Source organism: Gobius niger (assembly GCF_951799975.1).
Source record: "Gobius niger genome assembly, chromosome: 11".
Classification (NCBI taxonomy): Eukaryota; Metazoa; Chordata; class Actinopteri; order Gobiiformes; family Gobiidae; genus Gobius; species Gobius niger.
The window spans coordinates 22,963,651-22,985,911 of NC_136862.1; the positions used below are offsets into that span (position 1 = coordinate 22,963,651).

A 22,261-nucleotide genomic window follows, 5' to 3' on the forward strand; every position below is an offset into this window, starting at 1 on the left:
AGCCCTTGTTTTCTCCTGGTTGGATTTAGACTTGGTTCTGCTCCACTGACTCCTGCTTTAGTCCTGTGTTATACTAGAGTTCATCCACACTTAGTCCAGGTTTAATCTGGGGTAAATCCAAAACGGAATTTGTTAAATCTCGTGTTTGTTCTGGTTTATATAATAATAATAATAATATTTTAGTTTAGTTCAAGTTTGCCCCAGGTTTAGTCCTTTTGTTAGAGCTGGTTTAGTCCATATTTGTTTTTTTGTTTTGACCAACAAATTGAACTTGGTACAGAAAGTTTGAGAACCACAGCGAAAGCAAACAGCACAAACATGAAGACGGTTAATAATCTGTAACACTGTTCCTGTTGTGATAGGAAATAGCAGAGCGGTTATGCCTTGTTAGTGAAGTCCATAGTGTTTGTTTGTTTGTTTGTTTGTTTGTTTGTGTGTTTGTTAGCGACTCGTGGCTAAGTCACCGAATGATCCGGGTCCACGAACTGACCGCGTTTTGAGCCTCACGTCAGAGAGAGGTAAACTGTGTATCTTCTTTTCTTTAGGAACCTGGGATGTTCGAGACACTGCGAAAAAATGAGTGTTGTCCCGCTTAGGTGTTGAGTCCGTCGTATCACGCGCTGTTGGCCCCCTCCACGTCGCTGTCGTCGGGGGCGCCGGTGTAGATGGGGGATTTGGTCTGGGCCGGCTCGTATTTGCGCGGAGACGCCCGACTCGAGGCCTCGCTGCTGTTCCTGATGCCGTAGAAGAAGTAGATGGCGAAACCTATAGAATGTAGAGAAATCACAAAATGACATCATGTTGGACTTAGAGGGTCAGTAAAGCAGGACATCTCAGTGATCCTTTAACCTCTTCTATTCTATTACTCAAATCTAAAACTTTTGTGACTGACAGTGTAATGCCTCGTTTGAAAGCTAAGGCCTAAAAAACTGATCGTAACTTTGTCGTCACACTGTTTTTGTCACATTTTTGTAGCTTTTGTCATATCTTTGTCGGTTTTTGATACTTTTTTATTGCTTTTCTGTTGCATTTTTGCCACATTTTCATCACTTTTTTTTGTTGTGTTTTCATCTTCGTTTTCATCGCTATTTTTATGCTTTCTTTTTTTTTAAGCTTTGAGATTTGGAGAAAATGTGCTCTGTTCACGTTGGGGTTAAGAGGTAAATTTATGAACAGATATCACAACTGCCGTGATTTTTCTTTTTCTCATCTTGCATTGACAGTGACAGTGAAGGGGTGTTTTTTATTACTGAAAGATACAAATATTAATTCATGTTTTGACAAATCTTTATCCATGTATTTTTTTCTTTTGAGTTACCAAAATGTCCATATATCATGTTGATGTGTGTTATATCATGTGGTTGGTGCAGCTTTTAATGCTAGAGTTCTAAAAGCGTGAAGAAGTAAACGTGCACTTACCGATGAGCATCCAAACAGTGAATCGCAGCCACGTTCCCATATCAAGCTGCATCATAAGGTAAATGTTTACAAAGACACTGAACAGTGGGAGGCTGGGCAGGAACGGGACCTGAAACAGACAATAAAGTACATGTATATAAAATATAACACTGTGGTGGTTCACTGTTGCATCAACAGATAAATAACAAGAGGAAACAGCTATGAGTTTATTCAATAAGCCATTCATAATGAGTTTATTGAATTAAATCGAATCATCTGCGTTACTGAGCACCGTTCCCATGTGGACTTTGAATGGTCAGTTGACCTAATACTATTGCATACAGTGGCCCTCAATAAGTATGTAATCTAATATGCAGCAGAAACAATGAAACAATAAGAGGCGAGCTGGACTGTCTGTAGAATGAATCATTGTATTGTATTAGACCGGGGCTTCTCAAACTGAGGGTTGGGCTCAACAATGGGTGACTAATTTGGTGTTTCAAGTTTAAATTGTTAATAAAACATAGAGAGACATTTAGTGCCCTGTATAAATGAACTAAGCCTCTGTAGTGTGAACATATTAAGTGTTATCTTAAGTTATGTGCGTGTTTACTTTCTCATCACCAGGCTCGCCTCTTACCTCAGCCTATCACCACGGCAGCCACGCCTGCACCGCAGCCAATCAGCGGCCAGGATTCCACATTTAAACCTTCTCCTCTTGCCTTACAATCCACCTCAACCCCCTCACTCCCTCTGCTCTCCAAACTGTGACTTTTCCCTCGTGTCCAGTCCTGTTTTTCATCTCAATTGTGTTTTGTTGTATACAAATATATCCGCTGAAAACCCAGATCTTTCCGCTGTGGCGTATTTACCTTGAAAGTGAGTGCCTCTTTGCTTTGCGGCTGTCGGCAGATGATGATGAAGCAGACCACGCAGAGCACGGCCAAAATAATGACAGGCACCAACACCGCGGGACGAGCGCTCAGCAGATCCGTCAGGAAATTAGCCAGCAACACGCACAGCACTGTGATCAGGACGGCTGCAAAAACACGACAAAATATTAGTCACACAGTCAATCATCACTTAATCTAACACATTCAGGAGGCAACGAGCTGAGACTGGACACAAAAATACTTATGAAATGAAATCGCCTTTCTTTTCTGCTTCTTTCCTCCTTTGCTTCATATCGTTTAGATGTTTGTGTGACTAGTTTGTTATACTGCAATTGCACTGTTTTCCCCAAAAAAGTCTCACTCACAGATAGCAGCAGTGGTGCAGTAGACGATGTTCCCTGAGATTAGCGTCGGGTTCTTTCCGCTCGGGACGAACAGGAGTTTCGGGGTAAAAGCCTCTTTGAGGGGCCTCTCGTCTGCCTCGTCTGTGCCGTATTCATCGCTGCTGTCCCCTCCACTCACCGCCACCTTCTCCCCTCCCACCATCTCCACGAGCTTCTCCATCTGACTGGGGGAGTTCAGGGTGCCCGGCTGGTACCTGGTACGGGGGCGAAAACACAACATTTAAGCACGGCATCTCTGGAATCGGCCATATGGTCATATTTGAAAACAGTTAAGGGGGAAAACAATTTGGAGAAAAATCTAAGCTTTCTCTAATTATTTTAAAACTAGCGTTAGCTACAACTGCTGTTTTTTCCCTTATATTGAACAATCTACTGTTAATAAACATCCATATGGACCCAATTTAGACTTGACTGTATTTGTATGTGATAACCACGTTTATATTTCACCAGAAAATGGCTAAAAAGAGTGAAATATTGTGTTTCCCAAAAGATTCTGTTTTCCCTCTCGGCGAGGCCACACCCCCTTCTATGACGAGGTGCCGTCGGTATCTATACTGTGGACTTCATTTGCTGCTTACCTGAGGATAAGGACACAGATGGCAACCAAAGAGTAAGCCAGAAGAGTTCCAATGGACATGAGGTCGACCAGAGCCGCCAAGTCAAACAAGAAGGCCATCAAAGCTGAGAGATGAAAAATAGATTCGTTCAGTTTTTTAAACACACTACTGTTTAAAATATGTCTTATTAATAACCAGAAAGTAATCCACTATTCAGTGATTGCCCCACCTATATTGAACTGTACTGAGAATAAGTGCAGAAACAATATTTGCATGTCCTTGAAATGAACACTTAAACTGAACACACCAGGCTTAATCCATTGTCAAGTTTTACCTGCGACGACTCCGGAGACGATGGTGGCCAGGAGGGGGGTTTTGGTGCGAGGGTTCATTCGGGACAGAGACCGAAACAGCAGCCCGTCCTCAGCCATGGCGTAGATCACTCGGGGCATGGGGAACATCGAGCCCAGCAGACTGAAGGGAGAGAGAGGTAACGGTCAGCAAAAAATGTACAGAGAACAGTCGACTTTGAGCCTCAGACAAATAATGCAACAGCATCATTGTTGACAGTATTTGTAACTATAATACAGAAACTTACAAAGTAGATTTTTAGAAGAAAGAGCTTTGTCTTTGTTCTTTAGATTCATGTTGCATAGGATGACAATACTCAATTTTCTAAAACTTGACATTTTAATCTGCATTATCCCTTTTCCTTTACCTTGTAGAAAGGGCACAGAGGGAGCCCACGGCCACAATATACCGGGCAGGGGCCCACCCCACGTGGGAGAAGGCTTCAGGGAGGGGGCTCTGAGTGTTGAGCTGGTAGTAGGGCATCATGAGGGTGAGAGCAGCCGAAACTCCGAAATACGCGACGAAACAGATGAGGAGTGAAGCGACGATGCCAATGGGGATGGACCGCATCGGGTTCTTGGCCTCTTCACCTGAGAATGGGGGAGAAAATATAGGTTACATAAAAGAGAGGTTGACAATAATAATGGTTCATCAGGTGGAGGCGTGGGGTTTTCAGCCTTATGTGAAAATGTGGGCATCCCGTGATACAAACTGTACAGTAGTAGTGTATCTACGCTCAAGTGTAAGTGAACTACAGCAAAACGTGCTTTGACACTGTAAGTCAGGGCGAGGGCGTTTATTAGTAGAGCACTATTCATGCACAAGGCAATTCAAAGTGCTTCACAGTTACATAAAATGACAAGAAAGCAGATCAAATCACACAAGCTATATCCTGTTCCTGTATCATAACAATCCAAATGCTAAATATTCAAGAGAAGGGTGTGAGCACTCTCTAGATAAAGTACTGTTCATGAACAAAATAAGTACAGTACGTACTTATTTTATTCAAGTACGTACAGTGCTTGAATAAAATGCAAAAGGATCAAGGCACTCCCTATTTCTTCACTCAAATATGTATTTAATCTTCCTCAGGGCACATATTCACACAGGTGCACTAGGATTATTTAAAACAGGACTTCTGGAATAACATGAATATATGATGTCTCATATTTAGATTTTATTTATATTATTTATTTGTTTATTTGACAGGAACAGTTCAAGAAAACATTGCCGATGTTATGTGCAGAAGGCGTCGAGCCATAGTTCAATTTACAGTCCCCAATGTATTAATCTGGATTATTATGTATATGGCGCCCTTGTTATTTCTTGTATTGTTGCCTGGTCTGGTCATGTGACCATGTTGGTCATGTGATTCACAGTTTTAAATAATCAGTGCACCTGTGTGAACATGTGCCCTGAGAAAAACTCGGTTGAGTCGAGTTGTGTTGCCGTCTATACATATACAAATACATATTTGAGCAAAACAATCAATCCTTTTTTATTTTATTGAAGTACGTGCTAAATATTCTAGTTTGCTTATTTTGCAATCATGACAAAATCAAAAAGGTTGTTTTTGTTTGTTGTGTTTTTGTTGTTTTGTTTGCTGCAGCACATAAACTTGCTATCAGTATTGTACAAAGAGAAAATATTTGTTGCTAAATAGCATTTATATTTAGCTTTTATCTTTCCTTAAAAAAGTCAACTGAATTGTCGTCAAAGAGCATTGCAACTGTAATGAAGAACTCAAAGTCAGACATGTGTAAAACAAAGACAATGGTTTCTTCACTAAAAGTCCGTGTGAGAAAACACTGCATCAGGCTGATCCTTTGAGCATGACACGCCTGAGCGTAGTATTCTAGCTACAAACATGAACACACCCTTCTGAGTGCACACCCAGAATGAGAGAGGCTAAAGGTGACTCATGACGACAGCAGGCACTCAAGTTTTACTACTACTACTACTACTACTACAACCATGACAACAAGTAATACTGCAGTCTTACATTTCTACTGCTAGTATTCCTACTACTACTAACTAGACATCTTACAGTCAGGCAGTAATTCCACTAATGCAGTAGTTTAGGGACTTCTGACCTTATGACCTTATGATCTATAAAACTGAGTTTGTAGGTATTGGGAACAAAGTTTTGATATTTTGCGCCTGTTCCTATGAAATGCCAGTAAAATGTTCAATATGAATTGGCTTCATCTGGGACTGGGAGTGACTGGAAAACTTAGCACGTAATCAATGCAGTTCAATCAGTTCAAATGCAATTCCTGTCGTCTGGAAATAAAATGATTCAAACTACCTTTATTTTTTTGTTGACCGTATGTTCCAGTGAAAAGCATTTGTGTATTTTCTGGTAAATTATGGGCAAAACACTTCCTACTATGTATTGGAAAGGCCGCAGCAGCAATATTGTGCATCAACGTTAACTGCTTATAGCTTATGAGAACACTCACTGGTCGTCGCGATGCAGTCGAAGCCCACGAAGGCGTAGAAGCAGGTGGCAGCTCCCGAGAGCACTCCGGCGATGCCAAACGGAGCGAAACCGCCCTCGCCAAACTCCTCCTCAACACTGGCCCGGGAGACACACACTTGTGAGCACTGCACACCGACTACACAAAATACGCGGCACACAGGCCTTTATTGTGCTGTTCGGACACTGACTTGATAGCGCTGCTGGTGTTTGTGGCGTTCCTGTAGCCGATGTAGTCGTCCAAAGTCAGGCTCCAGTTCGCCTTGTCGCCCTTCACGAACCCAGAGATTATGACGAAGCCCAGGACCACCAGGTTGATGCCCGTGAAGATTTTGTTGACCAGCGCGGACTCACTGACGCCGAACGCGAGAAGCCCTGGTGAAAGACAGAGGGGAACATTTAAATTGATTGTGGCTCAATACTGTAGGAGTTCAGAAAATTCCCTCAGAGTGATTGTGAGGGCAGCTAAACTAGAACTAAGTCCAGATAAAATTACTTCTAAATGAGAACTGACTCAAACTAGGACTAAGCCAGGACTTTACTTCCAACATTTATATATATCTGGCAACTCCAGACAATAGAGAAACAAAACTTTTTGCTTTTGAAGCCCTGATTTGGACCCTATCATAGTGCAGAGCTTGGGGGACACTGAGAAGCGAGTAGGATAAAAGCAGCGATACTGGCAGCAACACAAAGATGCAGTGTTCTTGTGGGCGGCTCGTACTCTATCAGTCCTCACACAGCAGCAGTAGCCAGCACTGAATGATACTACCACATTTACAACATCACACGCTGAGGCGAACACATTATGCAAGTGCATAGGCAGGCGCTAGTGTAAATACCGACATTTGTTCTGTCTGCATAATTCTATATGTAAATTTATGGATGCATTGCATGGCAGGGGGGGAATGGTCAGACTGAAAAGACAAAGCGTCAGAATAGCGAAGGAAATGGATTAATTCCCTCCACATTTGTAGATAGCACTTTTTTTTTTTTTCCATTTCTGCATCTGCTTTCTGCATCGCTGCTTTTTGTTTTGGTGTTTGTTTGCCTGTACCTCGAGGGATTTCCAGAGCATATGGGAGGCCGTCATGCTGTTTACATGTCTGTTTACATAAAGCCTACTGAGCCAACATCAAAGCTATAAATACAAATCAATTAGCTCAAAAAAGATTTAAAATGATCCGACTGAACTACGGCTGCCTGAATGGACCAAAACTCACATTTAACAGTCCCACTATGTCGAATTACATCATACTATGTCTAATTACGTTAAATAAGATATTTGATGACTCACGCTAGTCCATGCCTTCCGAAAAAATGCAGCAAGAATTTCAGAGGTTTGTCAAGTTGGACAAGCCCAACATCTTGCTTTTTCCACAAGTAGAGAAGTAAATTATTGGTTCACAACCCGGAGGCACGGGACGAAAAATTTACAACCTTCTAGTGCTGCATTAAACAAAATAAGGAAAGGACATTCTACGGTGCAAAATAATATGTGTAGCAGAATGTGTGACAAAACCTGAAAGTTGAATTTCTAACCTGAGAGCAGCAGGACCAGGATGAGGGCGAACAGGTCGGGGTACTCGGCTAGCACTTGTCCTGGGACCTTCATGGACATCGAGGCTTTGAAGAACCCAGAGATCTTCTGCTCCACCAGATTATCAAATGTGGAGCTCCACGCCCGTGCCACACTCGCCGTACCTTCAGGGGGAAAGATCAAACTGTGGGTAATGCTGCTACGATCGAATACAAAGTCCTGAAGTGTAACGGACAGAAAACATGCTCGTGAATAAAGGAATGTAGTGAATCCAAATATGACTGTACAGTTTTGGGGGAAAAAAACCTAAGGAGAAGCAGTCAATGTCATATTTTGGAGAATAAGGCATAAAATCTCTCTTTTTTTTTCTTCTTCGGCTGCACTGAAACTGAACAAGGAATCACTGAACTCAGTTTCAGTGCTGGTTTCACTTGTTGCTTCTGCTTTTACACCTGCAAATAAACAATGCAGATGCTTGATATTGCAATATATAGGGGGTATTATACTTTTTACGGTTATTTGGCATTGAAAATAGTGAAAACAACTGAAACTAAATATCCAGAAATCCTTTCCTTGGTCATCTGTACCCAGCCTTATGTACTTGATTTTGATTCTGTGTGTGAGCATGAGTGTAGAGTAAAGGGTAGGGGCTGTAGGTGTGTGTGTATTGTGACAACTGTATATATTGGGAGGGTTTGTCGGGCAATAATGTTTTTAATGTCTTTTTTTAAATGTCAAAGCACTTTGCGATGCACCTGTGTATGAAAAGCGCTCTATAAATAAAGATTGATTGATTGATTGAAATGTAACTTCCTGGTTATTCAAGTGAACAACTCTAAGCTCCTCCCATCCACCCGTCCTCTTGCTTCCCATCACTGCACAGCTGTTTAAAAAAATAGAAGAAAAAAAAATAGACTGGGTTGTAGTGAAGCTGTGGCGAATGTTTCTACTCTGCGATGAAAGGATTAAGCTTAGCCTAGATACGTAGGAGCTAAGGTGGAGCTTTTTGGGAGCTGCTAAATAAAGGAACAGAATTGTAACATGGCAAAAAGTTATAAAAAGTGTGTCCAGTGTGTACCAGGCAAAAGCATTGTGATATGAGTTTGAGCTGCACAATCTATTTAAATGTAATGCGTGTTGTAATGAGCAAATAGCACAATAACACATTATCATCATGCATATAACCATATAAATGAAGAAAACGACACCAGGATGCTCACCTATGACATACGAGAGGATGAGGTTCCAGCCGGTGATGAAGGCCCATATCTCCCCCACTGTAACATAGCTGTACAGATAGGCCGAGCCCGTTTTGGGGACCCGCGCCCCGAACTCCGCGTAGCACAGTCCGGCCAACATGGAGGACAGCGCCGCGATCAGGAAACACAGGACTATGGCGGGTCCGGCTTTCTCCCGGGCCACTTCTCCGGCCAGGACGTACACCCCGGCCCCCAGTGTGGCCCCCACTCCCAGAGCGATGAGGTCCAAGGTGGACAGGCATCGGGCGAAGCGGGTCTCTTCCCCGGAACAGTCCAAAACCCGGCGGCGGAGTAGGGCCTTACCGAACGAGGACAGCTTGCTCACCATGTTTGCTGAGACTGAGTGGGTTTTCGAAGCAGCGATGTGTTTTTTTTTCCTTAAAGGAGGCGCGTGTGTGGGCGAGTGATTGACTGGACTGGACGAAGAGAGAGCTGGAGGCAGATGGTGGAGGTAAAGTAAGCACCAGTTTGATATCAGCCGCGCGTCGTGGGCGTGAGCTCGAGGCAGCAGACTCCGAGGAACAGGAAGTAGCAGCTGTGTGGTCAGAGTGTTTCTTTGCAGCACATTAAACCTGTGAAGAAACAACAAAACAAGAGTTCAAAGGGGAACGAACTCACACCTTGCAGCTGTGCAGAAAATTAAGCATCGTGGAAACCTATGGAATAGAGTTAAATTGGTTTGTCAATAATTCACCGTGTCAATGTTATAACAGTAATGACCATACACTGCTTGAGAATGTTCAAATAGTGTATTTTTGACTCATTTACCTGAACAGGCACATTTAGGCTGTTGATCCTGACTTGTTTTAAGATATTTTTACTGAACTGAAACAGAGCTATGCCAGGAGAGAAAGTTTCAGATAGAGCTCCACAATATATCACAAAAAATCGTATCGCAATATCCATATCACAAGTAGTTACAATAAGCAAATACAACGACGTATCGGTTACAAACAGCATTACTAGTCAGCCATATGGCAAACTTACTAAATGAATCCATTCGTGTCACAACGTTCTGGATCTTTTCTTTCTAGGAAATGTGATGAGTACGTATGGTGGCTCGCATTTACGACGCACAAGCACTCGTGAACAGAGCAAGACTCTTCCACAGACTGATTAAGCCCACGAGGACAGTCGCACTGCAGTGGATAACGAATGCGAACCTGCATATCGCCGTGAAACCACTTTAAGCGACGTAATAGTCACTAAATAGCCGGTTGTTCTACTATGATAGTATGATTTTAATGGGCTTTGTTGACACCGTAGGTAGGTGTGAACTTTGACCGCAACATTACCGCGCATGCGAACTGACAATGCTGATTTGGCTTTTTGGGACAGGTCATAATGTAACCGAATAGACAAGATTAATCCAAGTGCTTTAACTAATAAAACATTCAAACTTTAGCTAACAAATACCCGATTCAATATTCTGCTTCTTGGTAATATTTTATAGCCTGGTAATGTTTAATGCATTTTGCCGTTTCTACATCATTACCATGGAAATATTAACCATGTCATCTTTTAATTTACATTGTTTTAAGGCTATGATTAGTCACATTGAGTAATAATAATGACCATGTTACAACTGATTAAGGTAACATTAGGCCTGTCACGATAACAACAATTTGAAGTGCGATATATTGAGGAAGGAAAGTATCGCGATAAACGATATTATTGACTCTAACGATACTGGATACTGTCAACTCTAACGCATAAAAATGACAGTAAACCTTTGTTCTAAAAAGCACATCATCATATCCTAAAATACCACACAAGCTGCAATAAACATGAAATATAATCAGTTTGCTTCAGTTAGAAATTTAAGTTTTACAAAGAAAAAATGGGGGAAATGCTAATAAATGTACACAATGATAAATATTGAGCCCAAAATTTATTGTTTATCTGTTAATTATTAAATGATAAGTCGATATAGTAATTATCGTGACAGCCCTAGGTACCATGTTATTTGCATTTATTTATGCCATTGTTACCTTTATTGTCATTGTTATTGTTTTTTAAAGCTCAAAGTCATTAACAATTTAGTGTGTTATTCATTTACTCCTCATCAGTCACTCAGTGGTGAAATGCCTCTCGGAGCTTAAGATGGCCAGTTTCATTGCAAAGCCAATATCAAATAGCAGGGTTTAGTAGATACAAGGCCTGAGCAGCTAGAAACTTTCTCAGAAAATCCCCCTGAACCGATAATCCGAGACGTTATAAAAAAAAAAAAAAGGCATTTGATTTCACTATGAACCCACACAAGCACCTGTTACACAACTTCCTGGAATTAAGTCTTCGGGCTTGTTCAGCTTTGAAGCATTTCTGCTGCAGCGTAGCTCAGGGAACCCAGCGACGTCCACAGAAACACACCTCACACTTTAATTTTCCACAAATAAACCTGCCGTAGAGCGCAGTAGTAAGCCGATAAAGCGCTACCACTCTCACCTCACCTTAAACACATTCAGGGTGCTTCTTGTTTTTTTTTACAGACAGCGAGAAGCCTGGGAACGCCAAAGGCTGCGGGGTGGAAGATATGGTTTGACTTCTTTGAGCTAATATCAACAAGTGGACGAGGACAGAGGGAACCAGGAGCTCGATAAGACGAACCAGCTGCACAGAACAAGCCCTGATATCTAACACACGGCACGAAATTACATGGAAAAAACAAACATCTGCTGTCATTGATGAGCTGTACTTTCTGTTGTTCTTTACTTGGGTTTCTACAATATTTGTCTTGAAATGAAGGCCGCTTGTAACGCAAGCTCAGTGTATCATGTGAGGCTCTCACATCACACGAAACTACGTACTATTCGTCTGAAGACATTACACTTTATAGACAGTCCCAGATGTCAAATAGATCTATATCTTTGGGCATAATTACAACCAAATCGAGTGGAGGAGCCCTCGTCAATACAACAAATTATGACGTGTTCATGATTATTATGTAAATCGTTGAATCGTCATCATGAGCTTAATGGAAGATTCTTTCTTTTCAACTTGACAAGCCCAGACTTTAGACATTAACTATATTTCAATACTTTTACTGACATTTTGTGCTTTTAGAATATGTGCCACTGCCATTGCTTAAAAAAGATGCTACTTCGTGTCTTTGTTTTTGTCCCCAAAGTGACATTCTGGATGAGAACTTTTTGAACAGAAGCAGTAAATCAGAGCCTAAAAATAAGCCAGCTCTGGTCATAAGACGTTTATTTTGTTCCGATGTGATTTAATTAATTATAGCATCAATAATCACATCATGGCGGCAATAACTGTGGCATTTAAAATCTGCGCTTTTTTCCCAATCTGTGGAAAGAAACACTTACAGATGAAGTGTGTGCGAATGAGTGAGTGCGAATATTTGTCAGATTGACTGTGTGTTAAATTATCTAATAAGCACACTTTAATATGGAGGAAATGAATGTTACAAGGCTGGTTTGTAAAAATAAAGTTTGGTCAAAGGATGTGGTCGAATAAAATGACCTTTGCATCGCTTGTTGTAAATGTAGCTAATTGTGTCCAGAAGCGAACCAGTTGCGAGTGCAGATGTCTTGGCAAATGTCAAGGGCAGTTTAATCTTATCGCAAACAATAACAGAGGACCGGTTCAAGCCAGACGACAATCAGCTCCGAGAGGCCTGGCCCTGAGGAGAACGTCTTCAAGTGTTCAGCAGCTTTCATCCCAAACCAAAACTACAGCCGTGGTTTTCAGACAGTGTTCACTCCCTCAAATCTACAAACTTAAATCCAGAGGTCAACACGCAGCCTTGCTTGGTGAAAAAACATGCTCAGACTATGTAAATATGTAAACTGTCTGATAAGAATTGCAATTACATTTACAATGTATGTTTTCCAAATTAAATGAAAATCAGGATTAATACAAGGATCACACAACATGATCACTTTCAGAACATGTTGGTAAGTCTACGATGTTCATTTGTTTCAGAGCACATTCAATTCCCTAAGTAATTACAATCTCTGTAAACATATTGTATGTCATGTGATCAATCCTTACAAATGACCATTTTAATTCAGTTGTAATTGATCGTGCCGCTCTACAATGTAACACTCAACTTAAAGTATCTGACTTCTTTCTTTCACACTTTTCATTTGTTGACTTACCACAGGTTTGAGATGCCTTTCCTGATATAATCATCTTCATTGATCGGTCCATATAACTCCTATTGCATGAAATCATCTGTTTCGGAACTGTTCATCCATTTACTAATAGTAATGTTTAACTATATATAATCATGAAATTGATACAAATACGTAGTAATGATTAGGGCTGCACGAAATAACTTGCGATATGCGATACGGCTGTGCAATATCGCGATAATGATATTATTACGATATTTCACAAATTGTGGTACAATATTTTTTACGATATATTGTGCAGCCCTAGTAATGATACATTATTGCCAGTAGTTGGGAGCTTGTTGCGTTAATAATAATAATGATAACAATAATAATAATAACTCTGTAACTGATGTCTCTCCAAACGAAACAAAACCTGGCCCACAAAGCGTAACGCCTCCTCTGTCAGCCGTACAAATGAACTAAGTTCAATTTCTGGTCCATAATATGCAAAGTGCATCAAAGCTTTTGTCAGCATATTGGCTATTAAACTAATGTCACGACGACATTTGAAGAATCAGGATGAAATAAAGCAATGCTACACCACCACCGCTGCGTCGTCACATGCTTCTTGAAGTCTTGATATCTGACTCTGAGCGAACGCAGAGGAGGCTGACATTTCGGGTCAGTCGCAGTCGGAGGCAATGGGAACAAGTGTAACTCAACACTCCATCCTGTAAGGAGAGCCCGGTCACCTGACTCAAGTCTTTAAGGAAGCAAATGCATTTTCATCTTCAAATGAACTCACGCCGAAGACATTTGTACTTGGGGCTTTGGTATGTTTATTTCCGACATCGCAGACTTCCGTGTTTATAAAATACAAAATTGAAACGGAGGAAGCCATCTCCAAAGCTACACAACTTATTTGAAGTTCCCAAGATATCTTCAGTTCAGCGCACGCAGTCTATACATTTAAGTCTAAATTTGGCCTGTTTTGAAGCGCTCGAGAAGAGAAATGCGTTCACAATGTCCCAGAACAATGATGGCATCCTATTAATACCATAAAAACAATAAAACAAATTGACAAAGTGTTTCGGGGAGGAATGTCCGGTGTAGTGCCGTTAAGGAACACTACAAACACTGACAAACAATGTAGAAAAACAGGGCTTTGACCGAGCTGCATCCACAATAATAAACGCTTCTACTTCTAAGAGCTGAAATGGGTACATAGTGGATGCCTGACCTCTGGAGTTGGCGTGACATTACACTAACATTTCCAATCACACCGGGAATCAAGATCTGAAGATGCCATTAATGTGCAAATAAGCGGCCAATCTATGCTGCCCCACGTCCCTGTGATCTCATCAGGGGCTCAGGGCTCTCAAGAGGTGTTTCTCAAACTATGGTACTAACAGCAGCAGGCGACTGATATGGCAGACAAATGAACCACTCAGTAAGCCCACTCCTAGCTTGATGTAAACCGCTGGCACAGTTCCCACCGTTCATTTTGTAAAACTCCAATCTTAGGGTGGTCTCCTCCAGCTTACTGTACGGGCCTTGCTGAAGCCCTGCTGGTTCCCTGGCGCACGTCAAGCCTACTGTTAATCCTTTCCTTGTGGCTTTCACGAGGTGCCAGTCTCAGAGCTGAACTGGGACAGGTCTCTGACGGAGGTGTGGCTCGATGCAAGTCCCGTCACGTAACTGCCAACAACACCCAAGGCCAAAACAAGCATTTTGTGAGCGATAAAGATGCAATGTAATTAGGCGGCAAAAAGATACAAAGTAAGTTAATAACTACATAATCGCCAGTGGGGCTGGTGCACTTTCTGTCCAAGTTCAGTGTTTGGCCTTGGTTGATACCTTGGAAATGTTGATAAAGCAATGAACTATTCAACAATCAAAAGTTTGTAAAGGGCGTCTATGTTTTGTTGATGGCTCACAATAATACCAATTTATTGTTAATGCATTATTAATAGGTGGCGCAATATCTAATCGAGAGAACTCACAATATGCAGTTGCAAAATCACTGAGGTCTCTGACTGAGGTACATTAAAATGTGCATAATTTTCTTTTTAATTTTAACTTTTAAATTGTGATTGTTGACTAATATTGCACATCTTCAGTCTTGTTTTGTGCCGTTAACGATACAGTTTTTTTTTTAACATTGGCTCTACATAACAGAAGGTAAACAATAGTACCTGAGGCAAGATTTAGTACTTTTTTCATCATCGTAAGCCCCGCAGTGAGCTTCACTTTCCAACAAGGATTAGTCATTTTGTTCCTTCTTCCACAAGGCATACCGATTTTTTGGGCCAACACTGGTCCGGTTACAGCAGGCCGCTGCGAGATAATGGCACTGTTACCTGACTTAGCATTGCTCCGACGGCAGCCATGGAGCTAAGAGGCTTAAGAGGAGAAGGAAGAAACCTGCTAACCTCATTACAGCCTGTGGCAGCTGCTTGCTCCATCCATAAACAACGCATGGCTTTGTTGTTGTGGCGCCCACTGATGTCAGCAAGTTCCAACAACTCCAGTTACACAACTGGGTTATTATATACTACAACTCTCAGCATTTGAGAAGAATCTCAGATGGCACTTGAGATTTAAAAAAAAAAAAATTAAAAAAAGGAAATTTAATGGTCATAATTATAGACAAATAATTGGTCCAGCATCTAATCCCGACTTTTCCTATTAAAGCCTTTTTAAAGAAATTTTGACCATTCAAAGTAATATTGTGAATTGTTTGTTGCTATGGCAGTGATCCTAGTTTTACATGGATAGCTGGCCCCGGTAAATAACACTGCCTAATTTATATTTATAACTTAGCCTTAATTTATTCATAATAGTATCCATATATGGGAATAACATTGTTTGGTGATTGTAATTTACCCTAATCTATGATGCACTGGTACTTTTTGGAAATGCACACTAAAGTTCAAAGCACGTTTTATCACTCACAACAAACATACAACGCAACACACTGAACTTCATCTAAGAGTTGTAAATTCAAGTCTTACATAATGCGTGAAAGCCAAGCTGACTGGTAATTGGTCGGAGACCTTCGAAAACGTGTGTGTGTGTGTGTGTGTGTGTGCGTGTGTATGTGTGTGTGTGTAAGTGGTGGTATTTGCACTTGGGCTGAACTGGACGACCCTCACTACCTGGACACCTGCCAGTAAAGCCCCGCTGTGGACAGGAATGTGACATCAAATCTGCTCTTTCTCCCACGGAACGACCCAAGACCGAAGCTATCGCCAGGAAAGAAACAGAGAGGGACAGCAGCCAGTTTGAGACGGGAACCAAGAGCCAATTTAAGTATAGTTTGATAGTTTAAATATTGACTCTGGGCTGTGACACATAGTTGACTGACACGACAAAGCTATGGAGCAGACATCCGTATCAGTTTACCAGACATGGAAAACACATTAATATTGAACAGGAAGCATATTTTAAACTAACAATACACATGGCTTGTCACATTTTTTATTGAAGAATAACTTAGAGAGTGGCAGTAGACAAATATAACATTGACAGACTTTGACAACATTCCTACGCTGTATGTGCCCAGCTTTTTCTGTTGAAATACAAATAATAATGTTCACGTTTCTTGCCTTTTTTTCTTCTTTTTTTTTACTTTACTTTACTGTGCCATGAAACTTCAAAGGGTTAAATTACAGATAGTACAAACGTGGCAGCACTGGCCACCTGCTCAAACACCTCTTCACCCCCCCTTTAAAAACCTCTTTACAACCAGCGGCATGCAGCCTCAACTACTGTTATTAATGCGCTTTATTTCCATTGAAACATCCCACACACACAAAAAGCATTTCTGCCAGGGATCGCTGTCTGAAAATGCCGGCTGATGCAACACGCACGTGCAGTAACTACCGTGGGGGGGGGGAGACACGGACACATTTCCCGGGAACAGCACCTGGAAGAAGAGGCGGTGACTCACAGCGGTGGCACGAAGCGGAGCGGGTGCCAGTAAACTACAGTCAAACCTACAGTGAGCTCAAAAATAACCTTACTTACGTTCGGCGCCGCTCTTGCTGGACGACGTTCAAGTCTCCATCCTTGCCCCTACCGCCCGCCGAGACGCCGAGACGCGAGTACGCACGACGTGGCTGGCTCGCGTCTCGTGTTGTGTTTAATGCCGCCTCCGTAGTTCGCGATAGCGCCGCAAATTACCGTGTCTGTACGGTCTTGGGGAACACATGATGAGTAATTTGCGTACTACACAGTCATACCGAAGACCAATGCGGACACGGGCTGCTTTTGTGAGTCAACGTTGCATCAGAAATTCGAGTTTGGGGGGCGCGGATGTGGATTGTTGTGGTACTAGCATGCTCCAGTGTTTATGTTGCCCTGTACATTGAATTACGCACACGTGGGGCTATACGGGGCGCGCGTTGTTACATGTAATAAGTAGTTAACATAATGTGGAGATAGGCTTGGCTTTGTTGTGGTTGCGTTTCCACTACACACGTCTTGAATGTGTGGTTTATAACGTCAATGAATGCAGCACCAGGGAAGCCCCACGCCTTTCAGTGTTTCCGGCTAGTGGTCCATGCTAACACCGGTGCGATGAATGGAAAAGGACATGCGACGCCACGCAAAGCCATTGCTTGAATTGTAAAATCACTTTAAAACATAATAAGCCAATGACCCCAGACTGTCATGACACGGTGTACACTTTTTTTTTCACCTTTGCAATAATCGCGCATCAGCTGGTTGCCCGCTCAAATAACTAACCTCCACATCGAGGCAACTCTGTGTGTTTACCATCTGTGTCTGTCTAGGTCTGCGTTTCTACCATCTTTAACGACACAAAATAATAATGAAATATGCCTTAAATAGATTCAGTTCCACCCGGTACATCCCAATTAGTCCGCCAATCGAGCAATGAGACACGCGGGGCGATTGCATCACTTTCACTCCGTTAGTAGTTGAAGCTTTACAGTCATCATCAACATAACAAAAGACTCCATTTAGGTGTGAATCGTCCTACCGTTTGTGTTGTCGTCCTTACTCTGGTTTCATGGACAGGAATGTCAGAAAAGGACGTTGATAATGTAAGCGACGGGCTCTCTGATGAAATATCCCGCTCTGCCGTGCGCCCGTGTGCTTATAATCCACCGGGAGGGGCGTGTAAACAAAGCGTGACGCACTGGCCCACGATAGGCGCGTCTTTCCGATCATGAATGAATGTTTTTTTCGGCTACAACCTTCGTATTCTGTAAAATGACAGATGTGTCTTTGAATGTGATCGCCTGAGTTGGGTTTGTTTAATTTAATGAGGAAAAGTGCCAAGAATTGTTTGGTGGCAGATCGTAAAGGGCTGTGTGTTTTGGAACGCGCTCACAGTGCGCGTGCTTCGTTGTAGTATTGATGCCCATGTAGGGAAGGTCCGCAGGACAAGCCTCGCCCCCTTGATGCTATGGATAGACTCGGCTCAGGGCTCCCGAGTGTACAGAGTCCGAGCCGCTTTTGTATCCCACATGAAAGTAAAAGGAAGGAAATCTGAAGTATTTCTTTCATGTTTAGTGCTGTCGGTCTGTGTTTATAGCGCACGCAAAGAACCTGTTCGAGGGCAAAAGTTTAATGCTAAAGTCGGGGCAAGTCAAAAAGAGCTGCCTCCACGTTTCAAATCAATGGAGCAGACACAATATAACAAATACGAACTTTTACCATTTGTGTTAAGTCAAGAATAAACGAATCAAAATCAAACTTCCATCCGAATACCTTTCCGAATCTGATGAAATGTTGCAAATTCACTTTTAGGGTCTTCATGGGCGTTGAGGGGTTGCATCATCCTGCAAGCTGATTCTGATAGGATGAATCAGTTTCATCAGAAGAATACAAAACGCTCCTGAATCAAGCAAATTATAGCTAATAGTAATGAAAATAAATAAACTGGAGTAAGCCTACAAAGCACACATTGTAATGGAAATGCTGGATTTGTTATAATCGCATGTGAATATAACTGTGTGAGCATCTAAAATAAGAATAAGAGTTATTAGTTCCTAATTATGAAGCAAATGGTGGTAGTGGATAAACAAATGTTTATAAGATAATAATAATAATAAAAATGACAATAATAATTAAAGCCGCAAGCGGCAATAAAGGCCATCGCCCCGGCACGCAACTCCCTTCCTGGCCTGATCTCGCCCTGGCCTCACTCCCACCCCCAATTTGTCTGACCAGCCAGATGCTCCTCCTGTCTGTTCAAAAGAAAACCCGTCTGGACAGCTGCTCGCAGCCAATCATTTCCCAATTTGACCACTATCGGACCAGTTATGGACCGAGAGGTGGGAGATAGTGTGTGTAGGGTTTTCTTCTGCTCTTTCGTCTGTTTTTTTTATTCAATTTGTAAAATATAAAATCCCTAAAACCGGAGCAAGAAACATTCCTTGTAAAAAAGGACGTTTTTGAAAAAGCTTCCTGCCGCTTGTTTCTGCGTCATTTCCAGCATTTCTCTAATTGGTTGATCTCGTCAGTCACGCCCACCCGGAAATCACTGAGATCACATTCCCAGACTACCTACGTATCTTTGAAAAACATGTAGTCTGGCAGTCCAGGCAAACCCCTAATCAAACAAGAAGCTGGGCAGAGGGACAGTAAGATTTTGTAATTGATAAGAAAAGCTTTAATAGTCGGCAAATGCCATGGAATAAATGCAGATTTTAACCCTATCAAAAGTGAGAGTGTAAGGTGGAGACGTCGCAGAGCTAATGCCTTGGGAAGAGCAGGGGTAGGTCACCCATGAGACTGCCTATGAGAGGTAGAGTTAAAACTATTTACAGAAACACCAGCAGATGTGAGAAAAAGAAAAAAAAAAAGAAAAGAAGAAAAAAAGTATTATTCTGTCTGTAAGTCACCATATAGTTGATTATTATTTTTATTTGATAATGTATAATATTCTTGTGATAAGCTGATTCAGTATGAGTTATGTGGTTGGAACAGGGATAGGCATAAATAAGCATTGCTTCATCCTATTTCTTTTTTGGTTGAATATTTTTTGTTATTGTTACTGCTTGAAAATTTTATTGATTTAAATGCATCAATCAACCAAAATAAACCATTCATTCATTCATTCATTCATTCATCCATTCATTCATTCATTCATTCATTCATTCATTCATCCATTTTTTTAAGCCTTGGCGCGGTGGAAAAATCTGTCCGTGTTTTTTTCAATGCTGTTTTCAATGTAAAATGCATCATTTCCAGTTTATCGATAAAATTCATTCATGCCTTCAGTCTCCTCTGATCCTCTGAAATGGGCTTGTCCCTGTTTCAGAGCATGGTGTCCTGCACTGGTCAGCTCCTCCACCTCCTCCTTCCTCTTGCCCCTACAGCTCCCTCCGCTCCACAACAGTCTTTCGCCATCTTCTGGGAAGAGCTTAGCAGTAGATTTATCCAGGGAACATCCATTAGCCAGAACACTAGGGACAGAAGGCATGTGTGGCTTAGCTGCGAGTCCTGCCTGGATACCTTCTCCTTTGTCCCTTCCTTGTTTCCTGCAAAATCAGACACACTGTGCACCTTGAAATTGCAATGCATTGTCAAATTATATTGTGCTGGTTGAAAGAGGTCATGTGCAGGCTGGACAAATTGGAAAGTGGTCTGAGGGCGTAGGAATTAAGATAAGATAAGACAAGACGAGATAAGCCTTTGTTGATCTCACAATGGAGAAATTCACTTTTTACATCAGCTCTCAAGAAACACTCACAGATTTTTGCACATACTACACACGCAGTTGAGTGGTTTATGTATGAAATAGCTAGAAATGTGTAATTGAACACAAGGTTTAATGGAGGAAGAAAAGCTGCGGATAAGTTGTTCCCTGTATCATGTACATGGGGACTGGACATTTTGGGCAAAGTTTGGGGAGTTTTTGAGCATGTTTAGGGGGAAAGAAAGAAAGGAAAACTAATTTTGGCAGCTTGTATCAACGGTGGAGAACCATGGCCTCGGATTTGGAGTTGAGTTCTTGCGTTTTCAGGGTCCAGAAGCTTAATACGGCCTAATAATAATAATGTGTGCAGGGAAAAGTGTGAAGTGGTACAAACACAAAACAGGAAAAGTGGTTGACAGTGGTGACCGGTTGCTGATGTAGGACATGACCAGACTGCACTATCGCGACAAATCGGTCAGACAATTGCTTTAGTCTCAAGCTTTGGTGCATGAAATAAGGAGACTTAACTGTTTTTTACCCACACATTATGCATACACACTCATAGCCAGAATGTTTTATTTTCTTTCTGTTTCATGTTAAGAGTGCATGTCGGGCGTGGGCCACATTTAAGATCATCTTCCTCCAGTACATATTTCATAAGGAACATTTCGTCATTTGTTCCAATAGCTTATGCATTTTAAGAAGAGCAACACCTTGGATTCAATGAAATTTTTGATTTCCAATAAAATGTCACAATGGAGCCGTTGAGCAACCAATATGAAAATAACTTCTTTTCATGCTAATGTGTGAATGTGAACGGTGTTTGAGTGAATTGTGTTAGCATGGCCTTCATTTTAGCTATTGAGTAGCTATACCAGATAGATCAATATTTAATCCGTTTCCATTTAAATTAAATTCTCAAATGGGGATGAAAAATTTACCCCAAGGGACATAAAGTTGTTGTTGTGAAATTCTTTCCTACTAAATTGCAACTTTGATACTAGTGCATTACACATTCAAGTTTGTTTCATGGTCAAAATATTAAGAATCTTGCATAAACAATGAGCAGAAAAAGATATAGGCCTGTATTGGCTATATACAGTATATGCATGTGCTTGATTGCATTTAATACATGCAATAAACAAATCTCCCCAGCTATCCTCATTATTATTCAACTCAGATTTCCCATAAACAGCTCAACTCAAATTGTGTTTCTGCTGTTTGTTCCCATCTGTTGCTGCCTGGTCTCATCTCTCTCTCATCAGCCTCACCTTTTGTCCTTGTCTGGTCGTTCTGCTCTTTCTATTTACTTCCACTTTATCAAACGCAGCCCGGCGGTGTCTGGGCTAACACAACACGCAGCAGAGTGGTACTCCTGTGGTCATGGTCCCATCACAACAGAAGCTAATCTCCCTGTCTGCTCCTTTTCATTACCGCGTCAGAGTCAACTTCAAAGGCCTGGTTTTGTAGGTCACTGATCCGGACTAGGTCAATGTAGGGCAAGTTCTTGTGGCTGAAGCATATGGAATTTTTGAAAATGCCTCTTTATACAGCATCCAGAGTGACAGTCGCTCAACTGCTACAAATGTCTTGTAACCTGAAGGCTGTCAGGTTGGCCCCGGCTCAGTATTG

General features: G+C 41.7%; 1 protein-coding gene across 1 annotated transcript; it reads right to left on the reverse strand.

Annotated features, from left to right (window-relative positions):
• Positions 1-249: 249 nt before the first annotated feature.
• LOC306970079 (cationic amino acid transporter 3-like) lies at positions 250-18,105 on the reverse strand. Its single transcript, XM_079565916.1, has 12 exons — positions 17,963-18,105; positions 8,843-9,453; positions 7,625-7,786; positions 6,274-6,457; positions 6,066-6,181; positions 3,971-4,193; positions 3,587-3,726; positions 3,274-3,376; positions 2,657-2,889; positions 2,271-2,437; positions 1,420-1,528; positions 250-765 (listed from the first exon to the last, which is right to left on the reverse strand). Exons 2-12 carry the CDS (start codon positions 9,207-9,209, stop codon positions 614-616), a joined length of 1,956 nt encoding a protein of 651 aa, XP_079422042.1. The 5' UTR covers positions 9,210-9,453; positions 17,963-18,105; the 3' UTR covers positions 250-613.
• Between the last annotated feature and the right edge of the window lie 4,156 nt (positions 18,106-22,261).